We start from the raw sequence: 25,738 nt of genomic DNA, 5'->3' as shown, positions 1-25,738 counted from the left end.
TGCAGAGAGTAACAGACCAAAGTACAAGAATGAAATGATGATCAACATTCTCCTGGAATTGTCCCCATTCCGGACCCTGCAGCTTGTGAAACATCCCCTTCAGCGTGAACTCCCTCTGTCCCTCAGGGAACATTTCGTGCATTAAAGAGATCTATTGTGAATCAATTAGATCCAAGGAAATGTGTCATGTTCAGTAAAAGCAGCAAAGCTGAGTATTAGAAATAGTTTAGAACTCAAAACAAAAGAAAGTAGTTGATTAAAACATTGAAAATATAGAACTTGAGCAAGTTTGTAGGGCAAATATATATCAATATGAAAACTTCAATAGATATGTGAAGAGACTAATTAAAACAAATGTAGGATATCTAACAGACAGAAATGGAAGGATTTATAATGGAAACAACCAATTCAACCACTGGTTTTGTCTTTCGTCCTTCACTACATTTCTTTCTACCAATGTCAGGCTAATTGCTCAATGATTTCTTCTTTTCTCTCCACCTCCTTTTAAAATAGCTTGTTTAGCTTCTCTCCAATCCATTGGAAAATTTGAAATGGCCAGAAATGCATTTGTAGTTTTCTCATGCCAAGTCCTTATGTTCTCTGGGAGGTGGAGTATCAGAACCTGGTGATTTATTGGTTTTCCGTCCCATCTGCTTTCCCAACACCATTCCCATATGATTGGTGAATACCTACCTTCTGCCTTTCAACAGACCCTATGACATCCAATATTTCTGGGAAGGTAATTGTTTCCCATATCTCTTGATCTCTCTCTCCCTCTGTGAAAAATAACTAAATCACGACTTTCTGAGGGAAGAAATCTCTCCTAATCCCAGTCTTAAATGGCTCACCCTTTCATTACTCTAAGACTTCATGCACTATCCTGTATTCCCTGGCATTGGAAGCATCCTACCTGATTCCGTATCACCCTGATAAAATATTGCAGGTTTCTATGAGATCATCTCTCAGCCTTCTAAACTCCTGCAAATTATTCTCTGATTTTATGTCCCTTGTGACATTCCAGAAATCAGTCTGCTGATCCTTTGCTCACCTCCTTCCATTACAAGAATATCTTTCAATGAACCAAATCTGTACACAATGCTAGTGGCCAGGATCAAGGAACAAGATGATGTCTGACTGATTTAAGTTCCAGACCAAATTGGAAAGGTCAGTATGAGCTGAATCGAGGCACCACGTCCCAAGCATGAGAGCATATTGAAGCAGGAGGGCCTGGGTCTGAGACTGAGGATCAGCCGATTTGAGCACCATGCCAGATTGAGAAGGTCATGGTGTCAGGCCTGGTTAGGGACAGGCTGATTTGAGGCTAGCTGGACCGCAAGGTTTACTCATCTCTGCACTGAACTGAAGCTGTGATCTGCAACTAATGGGTGCTAGCTAGGCTGCTGTTGCTTTCATGGCTGTGGACTCACTTTCATGAACTTCAGTCCTGAATGTTATTTGCTTATTATTATTGTTTGATTGATTTGCTTTTTTTCCGCACATTGGGTATTTGACATTTTTGTTTAATGGGTTTTATTGGGTTTCTTTGTTTTGTGGCTGGCTGTAAGGATATGAATTCCAAGGTTGTATATGGTATACATACGTCGATAGTAAACGTACTTTGTACTTTTGCCACAATTGATAAAATCCCTGCATCTTTGCAATGTTTGATGCTTGTTCCTTTACTGGAATCTTCTCTCTGAAAGTCCAAATACAATTTGCATTCTTTATGCCCTGCAGCATCTGCAAGTTTACCTTCAGTAAAAGATGTACAAGGACACCCAAAACTCATTATATTCCCCCTTTTCTATTCTATTGCCATCCTGGTAATTATCTGCGTTATCATATTGCCACAGTCTTAACAATACTTACTTTCATTGCCCGTATATTTCTGATTCAAGCCTAGTGGTTGAGTGGTTGAATGACTGCAATATTACCCTACCCTGTCCAATAATGCTTCTGTCCTGAAAACTGTTCATCACAATTAATTTGAGCTCAGCTTTTCTGCACTTTTGCCTGGAGACTCAGTGAACTGGGACACACAGTTTTAAAGTCACATCTCACAATTCCATTTAGCAGGAAAAGGAATGTAGTTTTTCAGGACACAGACTTTCATCATCTATGTGATTTCTGTACTTGTTATCAAGATACAAATGCTTTGATTTTATGACTCAGCCTGTTTTCTATAAAATCCAGCACAGATTATTATTTATAAATTCAGGCAGGGCAAACATGGATAAAGTCTTCAAGGAGCACAGCCACGAGAAAGCAGCATCTATTATCAAAGACTGTAAAGCCAGACCCTCTTCTCATTGCTGCCATTACGGAGGAGTTACAGGAGCCTTCGGTCCCACATCACCAGGTTCAGGAACAGTTATTACCCTTCAACCATCAGGCTCCTGAACCAGCCTGCATAATTTCACTCACTTTAACATTGAACTGATTCCCCAGTCTATGAATTCACCTTCAAGCATTTTTGCAACTCACGTTATACATAACCACATATATATATAATGTTCTCGACATTATTTTTTAATCCATCTATTGATCTGTTTGTCTGTCTTGTTAATTATTTAATCTTTTGTATCTGCAGTTTTTCTTCTTTTGCACATTGGTTGTTTGTTCATTTATGATTGTGTGTATTTTTTCATTAATACAATGCATTTATTTATTGATATACAGTGGAGAATATTCCTTTCTGGCCCTTCGAGCTACGCCTAAGTTATTCCTTGTCTAATCATGGGACAACTTACAATCTACCAACCAGTATATCTTTAGACTGTGGGAAGAAACCAGAACACCTGAAGGAAACCCTTTCCTCAGTAAGTTCTGTTTTATTTATTTGTAGCTACTGCAAATGCTTGCAAGAAAATGGATCTCAGGGTAGAATGTGGTGATCTATATGTACTTTGATAGTAAATTACTTTGAAATTTGAAGCAGTTTATCTTAAAAGGGCTATCTTAATGAATGGCCAGAAATATTTGCAGATGAGACACATTCACACACAGCATGTGAGAGCAGATCAGAGGCAGGAGACCCTGTGGTGAGCGACTCACATTTGAACTGCTGTGCCAGAAAGATTTTCCATTCTCTGAAAGATGGTGACCACTTACACTTCATGCTCCTGAGTGAGTTCCAACAATGCTATATCCAGCACGCATCAATCATTCAGTTGTACTCCATCGACCATCATAAAGAATCAAACCCTGCACCACTTACCCATGCTGTTGACTTCAATCACATTTCTGCAGGTCCTGACACTGTTGGAGATGGACACTCTGACCATTTCACTGGATTTTTCTCCTTCATTATTTGAGGCTTTGCAATAATACAGATGGTTGTTGTATTTTAAGAATTGACAATGTAGATCCAGTTTATTGGTGTCAGAGATCTTTGAATCCCCAGATGGGGTCTTTTCATACCATGAGTACTGAATGGGAAGGGATCCATGGACAGACTCACAAGACACAGACACGGAGTTCCCACAACTTGAGCCACTTGGTGGTGAAAATCGAAGCAAAGGAACAGACACGGGCTCTGTGGAAAAGAATCAGTGAACATCTGAAAATCAAACACACTAAAGATTTCAGCAGCTCATCTACCTCTCTGTGTCCCTGCATCCTCGTATCTGCCTGAACTACCATGCCTGCCATCATTACAGAAGGCAGCAGGACTCAAGATCAGGACAGCAGTGATGACACTGAGAACGTGTCAGTGTGAAAATCAGAAGTTACTATCTCACTCAACAGCATGGAGGCAGTGTACAGAGGCATAGAACAGTCTGATTTTGGAATGGCAGCAGTTGTGGGTGTCCTGGAAAACTCTCATAATGTGAAAACAGGTCATTGTCAGATACATACAAAATGAATGCAGTCTTTAAGGAGAGAATATAATTGTGATTGGTTACAGTGACTTACAGATGGAAGGAAACCCATTAGTATTGATATTAGTATTGAAGCTAACAGGGAATCAGAGACTGGAGGACCAGAAAGACCATAAGACACAAGAGTAGAATTAGGCCAATCAATCCATTGAAACTGCTCTACCATTCAATCATAGCTGATTTATTATCCCTCTTAAATTATTCTCCTGCCTGCTCTCCTTTGTCACCGTGTATGGATATGGCCCAAGTGCAGAGTGAGACACACTGAAGCGGGTCGATGTTTCACAAACTTTAATGCCAACAATGTTAAAGGGAAAAAGAAAACAATAAACGCTAGGCCAGACAGGGCATAGAAACATAGAAAACCTACAGCACAACCTGCAGCAAAACCTACAGGCCCTTTGGCCCACAAAACTGTGCCGAATATGTTCTTACTTTAGAAATTACCTAGGACCGTTGACTAAAACTCTCAAATGGAAAATGAAGCTTACACTACAGCTGAAAAGAACAACTAAGAATTAAGCAAATACCGCTAGTCTTCAGGTTCAGTTGACTCAACAGTCCAATTTTTCAAGCAATGTGGAATGCAGAAAGTGAAATGTTGCTGTGTCCAAGTCATGCCAAATACTTCCACGGAATGAATGGAGCTAAATATTATCACAACGAAATAGTTATTAGCTGACATGTGTATATTCATGAGCACAATTGCCGAATCTGCTGCACTGCCAAATCCGTGCTTGTGACACTGGTTAACCTTTGATGCTCTTACTAATCAAGAACCTATAAACCTCTACTTTAACTTTAGCCAATGATTTGTCCTCCACAGCAATAAATTCCACAGATTCACCAACCTCTGGCTAAAGAATTACCCACTTATCTCTCTATTAAAGGGTCATCCTTCTATTCTGAGTCTAGTTCTAGATGCCCGCAGAAAAGGAAATAAGCTCTCCACATCCAGTAGGCTTTTCAATGCTTGATAGCTTTCTATGAGATCCTCCTCCTTCTTCTAGGAGCCTTTAACAACCCTTCTCATACATTAGGGGAGGTGTAACACCACCTAGAAATTAATATCTGGATCCCTTTAGAATTGATGTACAAGTCCATTGCTCCCTGAAAGTGGCAACACAACTGGACATAATGGTAATGAAAGCATTCAGCACATTTGCCTTCTTCATTCTACAGGTTGGAGACTAAACCTGACAGGGCATTTGGTAGCTTCATACAACTTTAGCTAGGTCACGTTTAGAACCAAATGTGTAGGGAATATGGTGAATCATATTTTATTGGTAAAAAACACAATAAATGAAAAAGGTATTTTATTTAAAGCTGTCACTGTGTTCTAAGCAATCTGCCACACTGTCAATTGCTATAATAAAATTCCACATAGACAGCACCACGAGACACTGACAGGCAACCAGAAAGGGACCCTTTGTTCACACACTTCGTCTCCTGTCAGTCAGCCAATCTTCTATCCCTGCTAGAATCTTTCCAGTAATAACTTGGCTTCTTATCTCATTTTGTAGCCTCCTGTGGCATGTTGTCAAATGCCTTCTAAAATCTAAGTAAGCAACATGTACTGACTCTCCTTTGTCTATCTTGCCTGATATATCCTCAAAAATTTCCAACAGGCTTTTTAGGCAAGATTTCCCCAACAGGAAAGCATATTTTATCATGTAACTCCAAGCACCCTAAAACCTCATCCTTTGAAATGGACTCCAACACCTTCCCAAACATGGAAGTCAGGCTAGCTAGTCTGTAATTCCTTTTCATTTACCTATCTCTCTTCTTAAAGAGTGGAGTGGAATTTCCAATTTTTCAAACATAAAAAAACATTCCAGAATCTAGTTATTCTTGAAAGATCACTACCAATGCCTCCATAATCTCTTCAGCTTCCTCTTTCAGAGCCCATCTTGCACTATATCTGATCCAGGTGACTTAACTACCTTCAGGCCTCTCAGCTTCCCAATCACCTCACCTTAGTAACAACAGCAACACTCACTTCTGCGCCCTGACATTGCTGAATTTCTGTCATAATGCTGTGTCTTCCTCAGTGACAAATTATGCAAAGTACTGAATAAGTTCATCCTCCATTTCTTTGTCCCTCATTATTACTTCTTCAGGATCATCACCCAGTGATCTGATATCCACTCGTGCTTCTCTTTTACTCTTCATATATCTGAAATTCTTTTGGTCTCCACTTTTATATTGTTAGTTAGTTTTCCTTCAAATTTCATCTTTTCTCTCCTTTATGTTTTTCTTGTTCCCTTCTGTTGTTTTTTAATAGCTTCCCAATTCTCTAACTTAACACAAATTGTTTGCTATATCATATATCCTTCCTTTTATTTTTATGACAGTGTGACTGTCTAACAACACAACACCCATTCCAGCATCGTTAATGCAGAAGCCAGAAGTTTGAATGGAATGCTCTCCATTTGTCTGGATGTGCAAGTCCAGCTGTGTTTAAGATGTTCCACATGTTTCTGGAGGAAGTGACAGACTTAACTGTTTTCTACACTTTATTTCTAACCCATGGCGGCTGCAATGTGTAGCTTCTGCAAATGCAAAGATATTCCTTACCCTCACTAGAAGTATAAGAGTAGCAGTAACAGAGTAACAAAAAGAAATATTTAAATGTATCCTCCCTTGCAAGTAGAACTTACCGGTGCCATTGATTTTCGGTTCATAATGACAGAACTCTCCATTGTTGAATATTGCCACATTTACCATTCCACTGGATTTTATTCCTAGGCTATTCGAGGCTCAGCAGTAATATTGATGGGTCTGGAAGTCTGAGGATGTCATGGTCCGGATCGGTTCCCCTTTAAATTTAGTTAGGTTGCGTTATGATCTGGACCATTGACTCCTTGTTTCCCTTCTAATTTCCTGTTTCACGTGTCCCTCGAGCTTGGCCATTAAGGTAATCTATTCTCGACCGAACCGGCAGTTTATAAGCCCCTGGCTTTAGCCGTTCGGCGCGAGAGTGTTAAGGAGCATTGGCAAAGTCACCATCACTACTACAAGCCAGAGTCATCCAGCCGGAGCCGACTATGTTTCTTCCGGAAGCAAGCCAGGTCCTTTCCCGCAGTGGAGTACCAGCAATTTGCCTTCCCTTGCCAGAGTGGGTCCGGGTAAGGTCAAACCACCAGGGGTGAGTTAAGAGCTCCCACAGTGTTTCATGCCCTGTGTCTGCGTCTATCCCTTAAAGAAGAAGAGCCCTGGCTCGATGCCTGATTTCAAGGCGGAGTCCTGGCTCGGTGTTCATGTCCTTGTCTACGTCTGTCCTTTGAAGAAGAATAGTCCCGGCTCGATGCCTGACCTGAAATCTCCCCGTAATGTGAAAGCAGAAAATTGTTAGATATGTACAAAATAAATGGTGACTTGAGGGAGAGAGTATAATTGTGATTGTTTCAGTGACCTACCGCAGGAAGGGAACCTATTAGTACATAGGAGTAGAATTAAGCCTTTCAACCCATTGAGTCTGCTCCACCATCCCATCATGAGAGGAGGAGGAGGAGGAGAAAATGGTGGTACGACGCAGTGCGTGCGGCCTCTCTGGAGATGGATATCTGTCACTTGTTAAGTAGGGATCCGTGCACAATCCTGATTTGTCGGAGACAGACGTGAGAGCGTGGAGGAACGTCTGGAGAAACTTTTGAAATGCCAGCTTCGCTACCGTGTGGTCTGGAATCTCCGGAGGAGAAGGCCTCCGAGTCCTTGGATTTGCTTGTTTCGGCAGCCAGGACGAGGTCAAAGGCGCTCAGCAGAGGATGGCACTCGGGAGGCTGTATCGGAGGGGTTGGTTGGAGGCTCGAAGTTTTTGGATGGACTCAGAGTCTGCTGTCATCGGGTACTTCCAAGGCATTAATTGTTAGTGCCTGGAAGTTTATGGCAGGGAGAGTTTCTCCCTTTTGCTGCCTGATATCGGGACTATTGGAGTCAATCGGGACTTGAGACTTTTTTAAAAACCGTGCCCATGGTCTGCTTTCATCAAATTACGGTATTGCTTTGCACTGCTGTAACTATATGCTATAATGATGTGGTTTCGTCAGTGTGAGTCTTTGGTTTGTCTTTTTTTTATTTTGTGATATCACTCTGGAGGAACATTGTATCATTTCTTAATGCATGCATTTCTAAATGACAATAAATGAGGACTGAGTGCCCTCATAATCTAATGACTGATTTATTATCCCTCTAAATCTATTCTCCTTCCTTCTCTCTGTAACCTTTGACACCCTATAATCAATAACCTGTGAAACTTCACTTTGAATATACCCACAGTTGACTGTGGCAATGAATTCCACATATTCATCATCTTCTGGCTCAAGAAATTCCTCCTTAACTCTCTTTTAAAGGACATCCGTCTATTCTGAGTCTGTGCCCTCTAGTCCTGGATGCTCGTACTATTGGAAACATCCTCTCCACATCCACTGACATTTTCAATACTCGATAACTTTCCATGAGATCCTCCCTCATTCTTCTAAACTCCAGCAAGTACAGGCCCAGAGCCTTCATACATTAGTGAAGTTTGATGTCACCTGGAATTTAATAGCTGGATTCCTTTAGAATTGATGTACAGAGAGTTCTTGGGAAACAAGTCCATTGCTCCCTGAAAGTGGCAAAACAAGTGGATATAATGGAAATGAAAGCATTCAGCATCTTTGCCTTCTTCATTCTACATGTTGGATACTAAAGCCAACAAGGCATTTTGTAGTTTCATAAAACATTGATTCGGTCAACAATAGGAACATAATATGCATTTCTGGTTGCAACACTATAGGAAGGATGTTGAGGGTTTGGAGAGGGTAAAGAGTCTCACCACGATGTCACCAGAGGTGGCATGGTAGTACAATGGTTACCACAATGCTTTACAATCCCAGCAACCCGGGTTCAATTCCTGCCACTGTCTGTAAGGTGTTTGTACATTCACCCCATGACTGCAAGGGTTTTCTTTAGCTGCTCAGTTTTCATCCCACAGTCTAAAGAAGTACCGGTTGGTGGGTTAATTAGTTATTGAAAATTGTCCAGTGTTTGGGCTAGGGTTAAATCTGGGGAAGCTGGGCAGCAGGGCTTGAAGGGCTAGATAAGCCTATTCCACCGTGCATCTCAATAAATATATAAATAGATAGATAGATAGATGATAGATAGATAGACAATGAAAGAATGACCAAATAAATGTTACTGGGACTGGAGTGTTTAAGCTGTGGGCAGTAGTTGGACAATCTTGGTGTGTTTTTACTGGAGAGTTAGAGGGAATAATTTGAAATGATAATGTAGGTGGCATGATGAATAGGTTGCAGATGACACTGTAGTGTGGTGGACAGTGGAGAAATTCATCAAAGTTTACAATGGGATCTGGTAAATAAACCAGTGTTCAGCCGTATTACTCTGCGCTAGCAGGATCCACACACCCGAGCATGTCCCATCTTGCTACATTTAATTCATCTCCCTCTCCTCACTACTACCACCGGATGGGAGATGGCGGAGTCTTGGGTCCCACAGCACTGGCTCCTAGATTCGTTTCACTCAAGTCAGCTCAACTAAACGGATTCACTTTCGTGGACTCTGCGACTCATGTTCTGTGTACTGTTCTCAGTACTACGATGGGGTGGGAGGTATAAGAGACTAGAGTCACACACTGCCAGATTCCTTAGCTGTTGTTGCCCTGTAGCCTTCGGGCTCTAGGACTGGGCTTCACTCGTCTCTGCACTGAACTAACTCCATAGCTGTTGACTCGCCTTCAGGGACTTTGCGACTCATGTTCCATGTACTATTTGTTTACATATTTTTAGTATTTGCATCATTCATCCTCTTTTGCACATTGGATGTTTGTCAGTCTTTGCTGTGTGTGGTTTGTCGTGCATTCTATTGTGTTTCTTTGTTTTGGAGGCATCTGCAAAACGATGAATCTCCAAGTTGTTTATGGTGGTTGCACATCTCTTGACAATAAATTTACTTTGAACTTTGAGCTAGGAAAGTGGCCAAAGGAGTGGCTGATGGAATTGAATTCTCCCATTTTAGAGGGCCGGGAAAGGCAGTGTTTTCCACACAGAGCAGTGTGTATGTGGAAAAGGCTGCCAGAAGAAATGCTTGAGGTGGGTAAAAATACACTATTTAAAATAGATTTGGACAAGTTCATGGCAGGACAACTTTAGAAGGATGTGAGCCAAATGCAGTGAAATGGGAGAAGCTCAGGAAGACACCGTGGAATTGGGCTGAAGCTCCTGTTTCCATAACCTGTAACTCTCTGACTCTGCAGCATCCTCTCTAAACTGGAACACACTTTTGAAAGGTTAAATTCAGAATTCTATTCCATTGCATTGGTGTGACAGCTTTTGGAATAGCAACTAATCAGTCAATTTCAAAGTTTAAAGTACATATATTAGCAAAGTATGTACAGTATTCTATATACAGCCTTGAGGTTTGTCCCCTGACAGACAACCACAAAGCAACAAAACCGAATAAAACCCATGAAATAAACGGTCAAACACACAATGTGTAGGAGGAAAAAAACTGATGCAAAACATAAAAGTAAGCAAATTATATTCAGAACTGAAATTCATGAAAGTGAGTCACAGACACAAAACTAGTCATCACTGCAGCCAATTCAGGACCCCGTTGATTCCAGGTCGCAGACTCAGTTCAGGACAGAGATAAGTCAGCCTTGCGGAGTTTCAAGCTGAACACAGGCCTGTCTCTTGCTTATGTTATGTACCCGTGACACGTGACAGTGGTGTACTTGTCACGTGACAGGTGTTGAAGCTATACTGGACTTGAGGTAATGGTCTTGTGATGGTGGAGTGACGTCATTTTCCCACCAGTAGAGGTCATGTGACAGGTTTTTTTTACAGAGTATAAAAGGAGGACCCCTCCCTGTGAGGAGGGGCAGTTCGTGGCTGGATTTGCCATGCTGAATTCATGCCACTGCGTGATTTAATGTTATGACGCAGTTTAGTTGAAAGATGAAGTTTTATTTAATGCCTAAAGTTTAAAAGGTCATTGCCAGCTGTTTCTTTATAATACTGCTAGTTGAAAATCAGTGGAGAGTGAAGATCGGAGTTCGGGAGTTAAAAGATCGAGGAAAATCAATTTCGACGGTGAAACAGGTTCGACCTTGTTTGATCCTCATTCGGAAGGAATTCATTGACTGTACTTGTGTTAATCCCTGTGAGTAGCAGAAAGGATTGAGTACAGCTTTGTAAAGGAAAGGTCAGTACCTTTAAGCCGTTTCATTCTTCATCTTCCTAAATTCTTCGTGGGAAAAGTAGTTCGACTGGGAACTGCAACAACACGACGTGAAGGAGAATTTAAATCGTCTTAAAAAGTCTCTCCCTTAAATGGACTGTAAGCATTTTGAACTTTTGCAATACTACTTTGAAGAACTGTTTTTACAACATTGCTTTAAGAACTGTTTAAGCTTCATTGCTTTAAGAACTGTTTAAGCTGCCGCACAGCAGCTAATTTCCAGTTACGTGAGTGTTTTGTTTACTTTTGGGGGTTTGTTTTTCAGTGTTTAATAAACATGTTATTTGTTATAAAAAACCCCTGCCTCACTCATATATTTACTGTTGCTGAATCCGTAACACATACAACATGCAATTCTGTACTCAAGAAATTCTAAAGCTAATTATGACCGTAAGACATCAGAGCAGAATTAGACCATTTGCCCCATACAGTCTGTTCTGCCATTCCATCATGGCTCGTTTATTAGTCCTCTCAACCCAAAACACCTGCCAACTCCCACAACATTTCACACTCTTACTAATTAACAAATTATCGAGCTTTACTTTACTTTAAATATATCTTCTTCAGTGACAAATTAAGCAAACTACTGAATAAGTTAATCCTCCATTTCTTCATCCCTCATTATTACTTCTTCAGCATCATCACCCAGTTATCTGATATCCACTCTTGCTTCTCATTTACTATTCATATATCTGAAATTATTTTATATTGTTGGCTAGTTTTACTTCATATTTCATCTTTTCGCTCCTTATGGTTTTTCTTGCTGCCTTCTATTGTTTTTGAAACGCTTCCTTAACAAAAATTTTTGCTGTATCTGATGTCCTTCCTTCTGCTTTTATGACAGTGTCACTGTCTCACAACTCAACAAGCATTCCAGCATCTTCAATGCAGAAGCTAGCTGTATGAATGGAATGCTCTCGATCTGTCTGGATGTGCAAGTCCAACTGTGTTTAAGATGCTCCACGTGTTCCTGGAAGGAGGGACAGGCGTATCTGTTCACTACCCTTCATTTCTACCCCATGGAGGCTGCAATGTGCAGCTTCTACAAATACAAAGAAATTCCTTACCCTCACTAGAAGTATAAGAGCAGCAGTAACAGAGAAGCAAAAAGAAATATTTAAGTCTATCCTCTCTTGAAATTTGAACTTACCGGTGCCATTGATTTTCGGTTCATAATGACAGAACTCTCCATTGTTGAAGATTGTCACATCTACCATTCCACTGGATTTTTTTCCAAGGCTGTTCGAGGCTCTGCAGTAATACTGATGGGTCTGGAGGTCTGAGGGTTGACAAGGTAGAACCAGTTCATTGGTGTCTGAGATCTTTCGGTCCACAGTTGAGTTTTTTACATGCCATGTGTACTGAATTGGAAGGGATCCTTGGAGAGACTCACAGGACACTAACGCTGAGACCCCGAGATGTGAGACATTTGCTGGTGACAGATATCGAAGCACAGGAACAGACACGGGTTCTGTGGAAAGTAATTCAACAATCAGACACTAAATGAACATCTAAAAATCAAATTCTCTTCTGACTCTTTATTAGGCCCACCTGTTCACCTGCTTGTTAATGCAAATACCTAATTAGTCTATCATCTGGCAGCAACACAGTCCATAAAAGCATGCAGACATCATCAGGAGGTTCAGATATTGTTCAGGCAAAACATCAGAATGTGGAGGAAATGTGACCTTAGTGTCTTTGACCGTGGAATGATACTTGGTGCCAGAAGGGGAGATTTGAGTATCTCAGAAACTATTGATCTCCTGGGATTGTCATGTACAACAGTCTCTAGAGTTTACAGAGAATGGTGTGAGAAACAAAAACATATTCAGTGAGCAGCAATTATGTGAACAAAATACCTTGGTAATGAGAGAGGTCAGAGAAGAATGGCCAAACTGGTTCAAGCTGACAGAAAGATGACTGGAAATCAAATAACCATGTTTTATGACAGTGGTATGTAGAAGAGCATCTGAACACTCAACACATTGAACCTTGAAATGAATCGGCCATAGCAGCAGAAGACCATAAAGATACACTCAGTGGCCACTTTGTTAGGCAAAGGAGGTTCCTAAGGAAATGACCACTGAGTGTTTAAAGACACAACTTGTGAGTTATCCGTCACATGTTTGGAGGCTTTCAGGAGAAAATGAAATCATGACTGGGTTCAGTAACCTGCCGTAGAGAGAGAAACATTTGGCACTGATATTAATGCAGAGAGAGTGAAGGATGGACAGGGTCTGGATGAAGATCTTGTAATCTGTGCTGAGACAGAGCAGAAGGAGGAGGAGGCTGCTGTTCTTCAGACACATCCACGAGATTGGCATTTCTCCACTGTACAAGCTTAACCCTGAGATCAGCACATCATCACTAACCAGGACATCTAATGCACTGACCCTTCCCAGAGGAAACATGGATGAGACATTTACTTTATGGAAGGCAGAAAGTCAATCACTGAGAAACTTACCATCAGATACTTGTAAATGTACATTAAACATCGGATTGGCACCTGTTGTTTTAATTCCACAGCTGTACCACCCTGTATCTCCAGAGCGAAGATCCTCCATAGTAACATTAAATATTCTCCATTCCGGGTTATCTGTGATTGACACTCGTCCACTCCATCTGTGTTGCCCTTTTGTTTCCACTAAAACTGAACATTGACGAGTCCATCCACGGCACCAATACTTTGTGTGCGAGCAGTACTTTGCTTCATAGTGACAATCGATTGTGATCGCTCTTCCCACAACTCCTCTTACAGATTTAGTTGCCCACAATGCACCTGAAACTGAAGGAGGAATTTTCAGATTTCAGCTGAAAGCAACAACTTAATGCAAACAGATATCTTTGAACACAACTGTAAAAACATGTCCCTGTCACATCCAACACATGTGGCCCAAGATGCCACAGCCAATGATTTTGGTCTGAAGTGCAGTCAGTGCTGTTACTGTGTCAGAGCTCTCTCCCCTGTCTCAGTACCTTGTGGGTTCACTTCCCACTCCAGAGTCTTGAGCAGAAACCCAGGGCTGACCTTCCAGTACAGTCTGAGGGAGAGCCGCAATTTTGCGTTTTCAGTTAACACTGATCATGTTAGTCTTTCATATGTACACAAAAATACCAGTCAACTTATTTGGGATAGATGGAGCTGCTGTACATAAAGGTTTGTGTGTGTATGATTCTTGTATTCCAGGGTTGAGTCGGAGGTTGGTAGGATCATTTGAGGTTATGTTTCAATTCTCTCCATGACGCCAATGACCTGAATCTTCCTCAGTTACAGACAAGTTTATAAGCTCCAGAAAGAAACCCGTCACAATGTTTGAAACTGAACCCTCTGGTTCTGATGGGAAGTTTAAATTTTGTACCTGTCAAGTATTTCTATGTGTAGTTAGAAGGTGATGCAATAGTGGTCGTAACCTCTTTAGTGTCTAGAAAACCAGGTGTGATTTCAGTTTCTGCTGGGATAAATTGAGAATTTAAATCTAATTAATTATTTCTGGAATTAAAAGCCACATGTCAATAATGATAATAATTGAATACCAGACTGTCAAAATCTCATCAAGATCAGAAAGGCCTTTAAACACAGACATCTCTCACCCCTCCCCACCCTGGTTTACCTTTGGCTGCATGTCTAGTAATGTTCTTTACTAATTGCCCCACTGAAATGGCCCAGGAAAAACACTGATATCAAGAGAATAATGTCAATTTTCATAGTGATTCTTGCAGAGTGAGATCAGATTCCAGCAATGGTAGTCCTGATGTTTCCACTTAACAGCCTCCAGGACTTTTCTCCACCTGGACATATTCTTCCTGTTGCATGGACGTGGTGGTGCATTGAACCCAAGGCTGAACTGGAGGGGGGGAATGGCTGAGGAGGGAGACACTGCTGACGTAGCGAGTGTGGGAAGGGTTCCAAGGGGGATTTTTCCCAGAGTCTTGGTCTTGGTAGATTATTCCAGAACAAGGCGAGACTTAGAACTGATTGCTCTAAACACCATGGAGTGAGGTTACTTGTACACAAGTTGATCAACAAACTGGCACCTTCTAGTACTGGTCACAGGACTCTTATACTACTGTTTGATGGAATGCAGGTGTTCGTAATTATTGGAACCTGGGAATAGATTGGGAACTAACAAGGTCTTAAAGGCCAAATTCCTGACTAAGCCAACCAGGTGCCAGAAGGGACCATGACACTTACCCCACTTGGCTCCACACTATTCCCCTTTTCTCCTTATTTTCTTCCACCTCTCACCCACCTCCAAACTCCACCCCGTTTTCTCCTCATTCTGTTTGCCCGTCGTGCTTCACCCCTCCTCAGTCCTGACCACCTAGTGGACCCAGTCTCACGCCTCCCCCTCTCCTACTTACACTGTCACCCTCTCCACTCACACCTGATTCAGGGTCTTGACCCAAACGATTGACAATTCCACTCCCACTGACAGAAGCTGCTAGACCCACTGAGTTCCTCCAGGAGTGTACTCGCAACTCCAGTTTCTGACATCTTTCATGTCCACAGATATTCAAGTACTGTTCTGAAAATAGTGTACGATCCCCAAAGCAACACTGATTATGCAAATGTCCAGCACAATTTGTCACTCACCAGGCAGGAAACCAATCAGAATAATCGAAGTCCAAATTGTTTTATTCAGAGAGTCCCAGCCAGGACCTGTCTGTCCTCAGAGAGAAATAACTGTGAAATAAAAATGAGGAAGAAGGCAGCAGGAAGTTTGAACAAAAAACCAAGGGTGACACAACCAGTGTGTGGTACATGAGAATCTGGAAAGCTTTTGGCTGTATTTATCAAGATAGAAATACTTGAACAATATCTAAAGACTGAATGAAATGGTGAAAAGAGTTGAAATATTGGACACAAGCAACAGCAGATGTTCTAATCTGAAAGAACAGTAAAAGGCTGGAGGCATCCTGAAACGGGATTAATCTGAAATGTTGACCACTCTGCCTCCACAGATCCCACATGCCTCCTGAAGTTCATCCAGAAGTTTTATTTTTGCTTAAATTAAAATATACTCACTGGAGTTTAGCAGAATGAGGGGGGATGTCATTGAACTTGATTGAATATTGAAAGGCCTAGTGAGAGTGGATGTGGAGAGGATGTTTCTTGCAGTAAGTGAGTCTACTAGCAAATGGCACAGTCTCAGAGTACATGAACTTTCCTATAGAATGGAAATAAGGAAGAATTTCTTTAAACATAGGGTTGTGAATCTGTGGAAATCACTGACACAGATGGCTGTGAAGGCCAAGTCATTGGATATATTTAAAGTGGAGGTTGATAGGTTTTTGATTCGTAAATGCATCAAAGGATACAGGGGAAGGCAGGAGAATGGGGTTGAGAATGTGTAATTCTGAGCGTATGCCTTTTGGGTCTTAAGGTCTTCTAATACAGGCACCTGTCTGGTGAATCTCTTCTGCGACTTGAATTCTTGAATGCTCATTGATCGTCCTATACCAGACACCCCCCTTAACACCTACTTTACCATGTCCCTCTGTTCTGCATCTTGGGGAGTTATGGACTTGCACCCCAGGATTTGTACATCGTTCTCGACTTGCCTTGATAATGCAATCAAACATGAGGAAGACATGACGTGAGTCCTGATGAAGTGATTCAGCCTGAAAGGTCGATTGTTTACTCTTTTCTACGGATTCTGCCTGGTTGGTTGAAATCCACCAGTGATTTCCCTGTGTTGCCATAATTTTTGGGAACTTGCAGCTGAGAAGCGAGCAAAGTGGGAAATGCATGTGATGTAGAAGGGGCTTTTCATGCAAACTGAACATTCATACTTGGCTTCATTCTCTCTCCTCTTTGAACCTTGAAAGCTCATCTCTTCTGAATTGTATTCCATCTGTCAGTGCAATTTCGAGACCTCTAATGGGATTTCACTTTGCTTCAGTTAGATGTGATGGCAAAACCCACTGAATGGAATTACACATTCACACTGGTGTAAAATCCACATCAAATCCACTCTTAACGGAAATCAACTCCATTCGACAGTAAATGATCTGTGTGAGTAGCCAACTCCTGTAGTTTTTATTTCCCACAGAATAATAGAGCACTGTAAATAACACACACAAAATGCTGGTGGAACACAGCAGGCCAGGCAGCATCTATAGGGAGAAGCACTGTCGACGTTTTGGGCCGAGACCCTTCGTCAGGACTGTAAACAGACAGCTCACACTTGTCAAAGGAGAGAACATTTCTATCTTTCCTATCTCACTCCCATGGTCTCTCTGCCACCTGAAACTGCTCACCTTTGCTCACCTTCTCAGTTGCCAGCTTCACAATATCTCTGTTCACCTGGTTAGATCTTTCAATGTTACTCTAAGTGTGATCTATCCAGGTTTACGCTGTACGATTCCCTGGGGCAGATGAAGTCTGAGTAGGGCTTCAGTACAAGGGAAAACAAGTCTCACGTCACACATATTGGAGAAGTAATTCAGAATCAAATCTATGAAACCTTGACTATCTAAATCAATTCCATTGATGCTGCCTGACCTGCTGATTTTCTCCAGCATTTTCTGTGTGTTGCTTTTGATTTCATTGTAGTGTGAGGATTGAAGTGATCCAAGAGTGTGGCTGATTTATTTTAGTTGCTGACTTTGCTTTTGTTTATAAATGCTTAATTTCACATTGTATAAAATAGATAAATGATAAAATAATTCAGTATGCATGGAGAGCTTTTGTTAGACTTGTTTTAGGGGAAAACAGTGCAGTATATCAGCCGTGAATGTATATCTGCTTAAATTCTGTACATGTATAGTATGAGTGCTATTTCTATTGTGTTAGTCACTGCTGCCATCTGTTTAATGTTCACCTTTAGCAAAGGATGTGGTTATAACTTCTGTCTTCTTTATATGTCTTACCAAACATAATATAGAGAAGTATAAACAGATGTCACACATTGAGGGATCATTCCTGTCTCTACATTCAGACATGGCCCATGTGAGGAGCGAGAGCCACTGAAGTGGGTCGATAGTTCACAGACTTTTATGTGAACAGAGATAGAGGATAAAAAACAATAAACACAAAGCCAAGCAGGACTGTTAGCTAAAACTCTCAAATGAGAAACAAAGACAACACTGCGCTGAAAGGAATAACTGAGTGTAAAACGTATACTGCTTGTCTTCAGAGTCAGTTGACCCGATAGTCCAATTTCTCTGGCTAGGCCGAATGGAAGCAGGCAACGAAACGTTGCTGTGCTTTTCTCACGTCTCAACAAGCACTACGATGAAAAGAATGGACTTAAATGCCATCACAATTAAATGATAATTAACTGACACGTGCATATTCACCAGCACCACTGCTATCTCTGCTACGATGCTGAATCCATGTTGTGACAGTTCTGGTCTCTTCCTGCATTGCCCCATCTTGGAAAACTTCTCAACAATATGCTGATGAGAACAAGGGCAGAGATATCTCTGCCAACACAGATGCCTTGTGCAGGAAGGCACAGAGTCGAATGTACTTTCTAAGAAGGTTGGCGTCATTCAATGTCTGTAGTGAGATGCTGAAGATGTTCTATAGGTCAGTTGTGGAGAGCACCCTTTTCTTTGTGGTGGCGTGTTGGGGAGGAAGCATTAAGAAGAGGGATGCCTCACGTCTTAATAAGCTGGTAAGGAAGGCGGGCTCTGTCGTGGGCAAAGTACTGGAGAGTTTAACATCGGTAGCTGAGCGAAGGGCGCTGAGTAGGCTACGGTCAATTATGGATAACTCTGAACATCCTCTACATAGCACCATCCAGAGACAGAGAAGCAGTTTCAGTGACAGGTTACTATCGATGCAATGCTCCTCAGACAGGATGAAGAGGTCAATACTCCCCAATGCCATTAGGCTTTACAATTCTACCGCCAGGACTTAAGAACTTTTTAAAAGCAATTATTAATGCTTTTTGAGACGGTGATTTAGATGCATATCATATTTTTTTACTGAGTTAAGTATTGTATGTAATTAGTTTTGCTACAACAAGTGTATGGGACAATGGAAAAAAAGTTGAATTTCCCCATGGGGATGAATAAAGTATCTATCTATCTATCTATCTATCTATCTATCTATCTATCTATCTATCTATCTATCTATCTATCTATCTATCTATCTATCTATCATATAAAGCATCTTCAGCAATACATTTTTGTTTCAGCAACTAGATCAATAAACAATAACAATATAGCAAAAAGAAGTGAAAAGGCCATTGTGTTTAATCCTAATTCCAGTCCATTTCACACCTGTAAATACAACGGTGGGATTGAAAAACGTTTTCCATTCTGTTGTTGAGAAGTTATCCAAGAGCTGTAGTGTTTTAGGTTATTGACCGGACTGGACTTGGGATATGGTGAACTGTATTGAGCCCCTTCTCTTCGAAAGGATGTGCTGTAAATGGAGAGGGTCCAGAGCAGTTTCCCAAGAACAACCCAGAAAGGGTTAATGTATCAGGAGTGTTTGACGGCTCTTGGCCTGTATTAGCTGAAGTTTAGAAGAATCGCAGGGAGGGGAGGGTTCTCATTGAAGCCGCTTGAATAGTAAAGGGACAAAAACCTCGATATAGTGTAGGGAGAGGATGTTTCCCATAGCGGGAGAGTCCCTGACAGGAGGCTGCTGATATGTGGAATTCATTGTCACAACGTTTGTGGAGGTGGTGGGGGGCAAGTCATTTGGTACTTTGAAAGTGCAGGTTTATAGGTTTTTGATGAGTAAATATATGTCAAATTTGTGGGGACAATAGGATTGAGGGGCATAATAAATCAGCCATTATACAATGAGGAGCAGACTCAGTGGGCTGAATGGCCTAATTCTCCCCCTATATCTTATGGTCTGAAGTGATTGGACCATGCAGAGGGAGAGTGGAGCAGTGTGTTTACATGAGGCATACATTGGTACTTCCATTTATTCTGGTTTGTAAGACAAGTAAAGAGCACAGAAATTCTTATGGTACCCTTTGAGAATTGCTTTGGGATTTCCTGGCACAGGGAAAGTTTCTCTTTCAGAATTAGAATCAGGTTTATTTTCACTGTCTTCTGATGTGAAATTTGTTGTTTTGTAGCGGAGAAACACAAAGCAAGTTCCTTCCCTCAGAACATTAATGAGCTCAGGTTTCACAAGTCAGATCACTGCTTCTGGCGTTATCTGCAGCTGATCAACACCCATCAGATAACCCTGAACTGAAGAGGTCAAGAGCTCCAAGCAGACTCTGGTGTTACTGCTTCACATCCTCAGAGGGCAGGTGAAGGATATTATGTGACGTTCCTCCTTGTGAAGGGGGCATTTCAAAATCCAATATTGAAATTAAATTTATTATCAAAGTCCATATATCTCGCCATATACAACCCTGATTTAAATTGCAAAAATGCAGTTCACGTTCTCTGATTTTCAAGACCCTTTATTGTACATTCATGGGTGACAGTCACAGATCGGTACTGAGAAAAGTTACTCCTTCTATTTGCAGATTCACACCCTGATGACCGATGCAAGCTGCAATAGTTTGCAGCTCACTCATTTTATTCAGCACCAACTTTTATTTCCATTGCTTGACTCCTTTACGACCTTTGTACAGTGACCGGAAAATGTCATTCTAGAGTCTCGTTCTCACTCCATTTCTACAAAATGCATTGTGATAGGTCAGTAATCATGCACCTTATCAATGTTCAAAATCTACCTGGTAAGTTTATAATCAACTACATTAATGTCAGCATATCCTCCCCTGGGATTCATTTCCTTGCAGACATTCACAGTGAGACAAGGAAATACAACAGAATCAATGAAAACGACACACAGATATGGAGAAACAAACAATGTGCAAAAGAAGACAAACTGCACAAATACGATAAATAAATAAATATATAAAACCGCAAGCGTGAGTTGTAGAATCCTTAAAGGTGAGTCCAGAGGTTGTGTTCAGTGATCATTTCAGTGTTGGGGTGACTGAAGTTATCCACCCTAGTTCAGGAGCCTGATGATCCTGAACGCATTGACATGGGACCTGAGGATTCTGTCCCTCCTTCCCATTGGCAGCACTGACAAGAGAGCATGTTTGGATGATGTGGGTCCTTGATGATGGATTCTGCTCTCTTGTGGCAGGACTCCTTTGTAGATGTGCTCACTGGTGAGCTGGGCTTTACCTATCAACTGATCAGATCAGTCTTAACCAACCTCCACACAGACCGTCCCTGAGTAATGAATAGGTCTGTTTATACAGGTGCCTATAGTCAATTTTGCTCGTAAGTCAGAAAACACAATGGATATCACTCTGTATATTATCCATACCTCCATAGTATTGTAATGGAAGGCATCAACTGCATATAAAACTGAGACAAAAGGGTCATTCTGAAAAGTGGAGAGAAAGAAAACTAGTTCTGTTACTTGTAGGAACATAGAACATAGAACAGTATAGCACAGTACAGGCCCTTCAGCTCACAGTGTTGTGCTAATCTATACCCCATGATCAGTCTAGTCCTTCACTCCTACACAGCACATGACCCTGTATTTCCATACATTTATGTAGGTGCATATCTAATAGCCTCAAAATGTCCTTATCGTATCAGCGTCTAGTACCATGCCTGCAGTGTGTTCCAGGAACCCACCACTCTCTGTGTAAAAAAACTTATCTCTTACATCTCCCCTAACATCTCCTCCACTCACCTTAAATGGATCTCCTCTGGCATTGGTCATTGTCACCGTGAGAAAGAAGTGCTGCCTGTCCACTCAATCTATGCCTTATACACCTCTTCTGCATCACTCTATCAAATTATCTCCCACCTTCCTTTGCTCCAGAGAGAAAATCCCTTGCTCACTCAACATTTACTTTTCCTCATAAGACATGTTCTCTGATCAAGGAAGCATCTTGGTAAACCTCCACTGCACCGTCTTTGTTTCATTTCCCAATACCAAATCAAGTACAGCCTCTTGTACTTGTAGGCTTATCTACATAAGATGAATTGTGAGAAGGGAATGGCATTTTTACAAGTAACAGAGTGTGAAGAGGTATATTCCAGGTAGCTGTGAATATCCCTGGGATTATAATAGACATCGGTAGTAAAACTGTCACCAGAGATAGAGAGATTGAGAAAGGCGAGAGAAGTGTTGGAAATTATCCAGGTAAATTTGAGAGCAGCGTGGAAATTGGAGTCAAAGTTGATGATGTCGTCAAGCTCTGCATGGATGCAGGAAGCAGCACCAATGAAGTCACCGATGTAGTGTAGGAAAAGTGGAGGATGGACACCAGTGTAGGCTTGGAACATAGACTGTTCCACGTAGCCAACAAAAGGGCAAACATAGCTGGGACCCATGTGAGTGCCATGGAAACACATTTTGTTTGAAGGAAGTGGGAAGAGCCAAAGGAGAAATTATTAAGAGTGAGATTCAAGTTCCGTTAGACAGTGGAGAGTGGGGCTGGAGGGGAATGGTTGGGTCTGGTGTCCAGAAAGAAAGAGAGAGTTTCTGGACCATCCTGTGAGGGGAAGGATGTACAGTATATAGGGACTGGACAGCCAGAGTGAAACTAAGATGATGGGGGCCAGGGAACTTGAAATCATTCAAAGGATCCAGAGCATATGAAGTGCCACAGATGTAGGTAGGAAGGGACTGAACTAGAGGGGATAATGCAGACTTGAAGTATGCAGATTTGAGCTCAGTGGGGCTGGAACAATCTGAAACAATGGGTCCGTATGGACAAGCAGATTTGTGGATCTTGGATAGGAGGTGGCAACAGGAGATTTGGAGTGCAGGAGCTATGAGATTGGTGGCAGTGGATAGGAGATCGCCAGAGTTAATAAGGTCAATGATGGTGTGGGCTCCATAGTGGGATCTTGTTCAAGGGGTATGTAAAAGGAGGTGTCTGTGAAATTTTGCCCTTAAGTCAGAAAACGTAACAAATATCACTGAATATGGTATCCATACTTCCATGATATTGTAATTAAAGACATCAACTGCAAATAAAACTGAGAAGAAAGAGTAATTCTGAGAAGTGGAGAGAAAGAAAACTAGTTTTGTTATTTGTAGAAAGACAGAACATAGAACAGTACAGCACAGTACGGGCCCTTCCCTTCTATATTGCCTATAACATTCTATATTTGTACTAGACTCCAACACTTTGCCAACTATTGAGGTTAGGCTAACTGACCTATGATTTCCTTTCTTTTGCCTCCTCCTTCTGAAAGAGTGGAGTGAAATTTGCATTCTTTCAGTTCTCCAAGACCATGTCAGAATCAAGTGATCCTTGAAAGATCATGACAAATGCATTTGTTAACACTTCAGCAAATTCTCTCAGGTCTCTGGGATGTAGGCCATTTATTTCAGGTGATTTATCCACCTTAACACTTCTGAATTTGCCTTGCAATTTTCCTTTGTACTAGCAATGGCACTCAGTCCTGCTCCCTGACACTCACGGACCTCTGGCACACTGTTAGTGTCTTTCACAGTTAAGACTGATGTAAAGTAACCATTAAATTCATCTGCCATTTCTTTTTTCCCCATTACTACCTCAGCAGCATCATTTTCCAGTGGTTCAATATCAACTCTCACCTCCGTTTTACTCGATATAACTGAAGAAACTTACAGTACCCTGCTTTATATTATTGGGAACTTTGCCCTCATTTTTCAGCTTCTCCCTTCTTATAAGTTTTTCAGTTGCATTTTGTTGGGTTTTAATAACTTGCCAATCATCCAACTGCCCACTCAATTTTGCTACCTTTGCTTTTATGCAGTCCTTAACTTCCCTTGTCAGCCAAGCTTGTCTACCCCTGACATTTAAGAACTTCTGTGGGACATATCTATCACGCACCTTGTGAACTATTCCCAGAAACTTCAGCCACCTCTGCTCTGCTGTCATCCCTGCCAATATCACCTTCCAATCCACCTGTACAAGCTCCTCTCTCATGCCTCTGTAATTCCCTTTATTCCATTGCAATACTGATAGAGAAATGCTTCTCCCTCTCAAATTGCAGTATGATTTCAATCATATTATGATCCTAAGGGTTCCTTTGCCTTAAGTTCCTGATAAAATCTGGATTATTACACAGCACCCAAACGAAGATAGCATTTCCCCCGAGTAAGCTCAACCACCAGCTTCTCTAAAAAGCCGTCTCTTAGGGATTCAAGAAACTCCCCCTCTTGCAATCCAACATCAAACTACTTTTGCCAATGCATTTGTATATTGAAGTTCTTTTGCATATTGAAGGCTTTTTTTACCCTTGCAGTTTGTTAACGACACTCATAAAGTTTCAACATTTTCTGACCCTGTCACGTGTTTCTAAAGAAGTAATTCCATCTCTTACCAACAAAGTCAGAGAGCATTTAACTGGAGTAAGGAGAAATATGAGGCTCTCAGGCGGGAGCTTGGAAGCATAAACTGGAAACAGATGTTCTCTGGGAAACGTATGGAAGAAGTGTGGCAAATATACAGGGGATATTTACATGGAGTTCAGCATAGGTATGTTCCAAAGAGACAGGGAAAGGATGTTTGGGTACAGGAACTGTGGTGTACAAAGGCTGTTGTAAATCTAGTCAAGAAGAAGAGCTTACAAAAGGTTCAAAAAACTAGGTAATGATAGAGATCTAGAAGAGTGGTTGTAGATGGGTCATATTTTACATGGAGGTCGGTGACCAGTGGAGTGCCTCAGGGATCTCTTCTTGGACCCCTACACTTCATGATTTTTATAAATGAACTGGATGAGGAAGTGGAGAGAAGGGTTAGTAAATTTGCTGATGACACAAAGGTTGGGGTTCTTGTGGGTAGTGTGGAGGGCTGTCAGAGGTTACAGTGGGACATTGATAAAATGAAAAAACTGGGCTGAGAAGTGGCAGATGAAGTTCAACCCAGATAAGTGTGAGGTGGTTCATTTTAGTAGGTCAAATATGATGGCAGAATATAGTATTAATGGTAAGACACTTGGCAGTGTGGAGGATCAGCGGGATCATGGGGTTCTAATCCATAGGACTCTCAAAACTGCTGCACAGGTTGACTCTGTGGTTAAGAAGGCATGCGGTGCATTGGCCTTCAACAATCATAGGATTGAGTTTACGAGCTGAGAGGTAATGTTGCAGCTACATAGGACCCTGGTCAGATCCCACGTGGAGTACTGTGCTCAGTTCTTGTCGCCTTACTACAGGAAGGGTGTAGAAACCATAAAAAGGGTGCAGAGGAGATTTACAAGGATGTTACCTGGATTGTGGGGCATGCATCTGAGAATACATGGAGTGAACGCAGCCTTTTCTCCTTGGAGCGATGGAGGATAAGAGGTAACCTGATAGAGGTAAATAAGATGATGAAAGATATTGAACATGTGGTTAGTCAGAGGCTTTTACCCAGGGCTGAAATGGCTAGCACAAAAGGGCACAATTTTGAGGTGATTGGAAGTAGGTACAGAGGAGATGTCAAAGGTAAGTTTTTTATGCAGAGAGTGGTGAGTGCATGGAATGGGCTGCCGGCGACAGTGGTGGTGGCGGATACGATAGCGTCTATTAAGAGACTCCTATCTATGAACATGGAGCTTAGAAAAATAGAGGACTATGGGTAACTCTAGGTAATTTCTAAGGTAAGGACATGTTCGGCACAGCTTTGTGGGCCAAAGGGTCTGTATTGTACTGTAGGTTTTCTATATTTCTATGTTTCTAG

General features: G+C 41.5%; 1 protein-coding gene across 1 annotated transcript; it reads right to left on the bottom strand.

The window, feature by feature from the left end:
• Nucleotides 1-161: 161 nt before the first annotated feature.
• LOC140717009 (polymeric immunoglobulin receptor-like) lies at nt 162-21,795 on the bottom strand. The gene is made up of 7 exons (XM_073030204.1): nt 21,766-21,795; nt 15,718-15,787; nt 13,588-13,908; nt 12,551-12,594; nt 7,656-7,663; nt 3,218-3,486; nt 162-208 (listed from the first exon to the last, which is right to left on the bottom strand). The coding sequence occupies exons 1-7, from the start codon at nt 21,793-21,795 to the stop codon at nt 162-164; spliced, it is 789 nt and encodes a 262-aa protein (XP_072886305.1).
• Between the last annotated feature and the right edge of the window lie 3,943 nt (nt 21,796-25,738).

The sequence above is a fragment of the Hemitrygon akajei genome, chromosome 27, assembly GCF_048418815.1.
Source record: "Hemitrygon akajei chromosome 27, sHemAka1.3, whole genome shotgun sequence".
In the NCBI taxonomy this organism is placed as follows: domain Eukaryota; kingdom Metazoa; phylum Chordata; class Chondrichthyes; order Myliobatiformes; family Dasyatidae; genus Hemitrygon; species Hemitrygon akajei.
The sequence above is the reverse complement of the archived record's forward strand: the minus strand, read 5'-3'. Positions and strand labels throughout refer to the sequence as shown.